At 38.9% G+C, this 2718-nt stretch overlaps 1 protein-coding gene across 1 annotated transcript; it reads left to right on the forward strand.

Annotated features, from left to right (window-relative positions):
• Nucleotides 1-392: 392 nt before the first annotated feature.
• On the forward strand, nucleotides 393-947 carry LOC142526057 (uncharacterized). The gene has a single exon (XM_075630331.1). It carries the CDS (start codon nucleotides 393-395, stop codon nucleotides 945-947), a length of 555 nt encoding a protein of 184 aa, XP_075486446.1.
• The last annotated feature ends 1771 nt before the right edge of the window (nucleotides 948-2718 follow it).

Below are 2718 nucleotides of genomic sequence, written 5' to 3' on the forward strand. Positions count from 1 at the left end.
GGTTGACCTGTCTCACAGATAAAGATTTGTGAGACTGTCTCACAAAAGACCTATTCTTTTTCATATGCATGCATAACAAATTTTAAGAGATGGCGGTCTGTTTCATAAAATGTTGAGAACATTAGCATCAGTAAGTGTATTAGCGTTTCTTACTTTCTATTCTTCATAAGCCTATAAATACTGTAAGCTCTTGTAACTGAAACTAATTTTCAAACTCTCTCAATAAACACGAATCTTCCCTTCGCTCCAAACACAAATTCAACATGGTATCAGAGCTTGGAGATTGAGCTAGGGATCCAGCTGAACTTCGCGTGACTGGTGATTGCCATAGATCGCGTTCACTTTCTGGACTGGAATTGAAGATTCGATTTCTCTGCTCTACCCTTGCAAATATGGGAAGCGCTAACAATTTCAACGATCCGATGACCATTCATGCTTCGGACACTCCAGGTTTGAATTTAATTAATGAGCAGTTAACTGGAGTTGAGAATTACGGGATTTGGAGTAGGGCTATGCTAATTTCATTGCGTGCAAAGAATAAAGTTGTGTTCATTGATGGTACATGTAAGCGACCAGTTGCAGGCAATCTCATGTTGCAACAGTGGGAACGATGCAATGCATTAGTGTTGTCCTGGATTATGAATTCAGTATCGAAGGAGATTTTTGGCTGGATGGTGCATTCCACCGAGGCTTCGAATGTGTGGATAGATCTTAAGGATCAGTTTGATAAGGTGAATGGTTCCAGAATTTTTTCACTTCATCGTGATATAGGTCGATTGGTGCAAGGTAGTAGCACCATATCCACCTATTACTATAAATTGAAACACTTGTGGGATGAATATGCTTCACTAGTTACTCTGCCTTCTTGTGAATGTGCTACGGCAAGGCAATATGTTGAACATGATCAACAGCAGCGATTGCTTCAGTTTTTGATGGGATTGAATTAAAGCTATGTACACATTAGGAGCCAGATACTTATGATGACTCCTTTACCAACTGTTGGTCAAGCGTTTTCCATGCTATCACAAGAAGAATCGCATAGATCACTTACATCGAATGAAACTCAAACATCAGTTTTCTATTCTATGCAGAATAAGGATAAGAATACAGAGCACAAAAGAGACATGAAATGTGACTATTGTCACTGGACTGGACACAGAATAGATTACTGCTTTCATCTCAATGGCTATCCACCAGGGCACAAGTTGTATAAACCACAACAAGGAAAGTCTTACAGTAAGAAGTTTGGCAAAGATTTTCAGAAAAACAAAAAGGTTCAAAGAGAAGTAAACTTAGTGGAGAAAGGATCTGCTGAGACACCACATTCTAACACACCAATTGGTGCACAAGTTTTTATAGCAGCACAATATGCAGAAATTATGAAGTTGCTTGGAAGTTCGAGTCTTCAAACGACCACAGAGCCAGTGGTGAATATGGCAGGTAACAACTTACACTTACATCGTGCCCCACATGCCTGGATAGTGGATACAGGAGTAAATGAGCATATGGTTGGAGATATTTTTTTGTTGCAAAATTCGAAGTCCATCGCAGATTCCACTAAGTCCGTGGGATTGTCGAATGGTAGTCAAACATACATAAGCAAAATAGGGACAGTACCTATAACCAATACCCTTACCCTCTCATATTCAATATTTTGTTTCCAAATTCACCAAGCACCACCATTGCTTTGTTACCTTTGATCCGTGTTTTTGTTTGTTTCAGGACCTCAAGACTGGGAGGATAATGGGGATTGTAGAGAAGAGGGTGGACTCTATCATTTTGCTCCAAATTGCCTGTCAACACAGAGACTAGGTTTCTTTCCTTTTGAAACAAGATGTAATACTTTGACAGTAGACAGGCCTTTTGTTGCTCATACTTCTGTTAGTTTTCATGATTGGCATAAGCATTTGGGTCATATGTCTTTTACTAGGATGAAACTACTACCTTTTATCTCCAATAATGATGCGTTGCCACATTGTTCTATTTGCCCAATATCAAAGCAATCAAGACTAAGTTTGCCTTCTGAAAGTTACACTAAAACATCTCGGGTATTTGAATTAGTGCACATGGATATATGGGGTCCATTTAACACTCCCACATACAATGGAGAAAAATACTTCTTGACCATTGTGGATGAATTTTCTAGAGGCACATGGGTGTTTCTTATGCATTCCAAACTAGATACACTTGAGATGATTCGTTTTTTTCTTGCCATGGTTGATACCCAATTTTCCACCAAGATCAAAATCATTAGGACTGACAATGTAACAGATTTCTTCAACTCTGGTTGCAATACCCTTTTTCAATCTCTTGGGATAGTGCATCAAAGCTCTTAGTCCATACACTCCGCAGCAAAACGGGTTGGTGGAGAGAAAACATAGACACATTCTTAATGTGGCTAGATCATTGAGTTTTCAGTCTTCCATTCCATTGAAATACTGGGGAGATCGTGTATTGACAGCAGTTTTACCTTATTAATCGAACTCCTACCCCTATTTTGAACCATAAGACACCATTTGAATTACTTTTTCATAAGCCCCCTGCATTTAAACATCTACGGATATTTGGATGTTTGTGTTATGTTTATGTCCTACCAGTAGGATAAAAGTTTTCACCTAGGGCTGCTCGTTGTGTTTTCTTGGGCTATTTGACTGTTCAAAAGGGATATAAAGTCCTAGACTTACATACCAAACGAGTGTTTATTTATAAAGACGTGAC

This window comes from Primulina tabacum, chromosome 15, assembly GCF_025594145.1.
Source record: "Primulina tabacum isolate GXHZ01 chromosome 15, ASM2559414v2, whole genome shotgun sequence".
Lineage (NCBI taxonomy): Eukaryota > Viridiplantae > Streptophyta > Magnoliopsida > Lamiales > Gesneriaceae > Primulina > Primulina tabacum.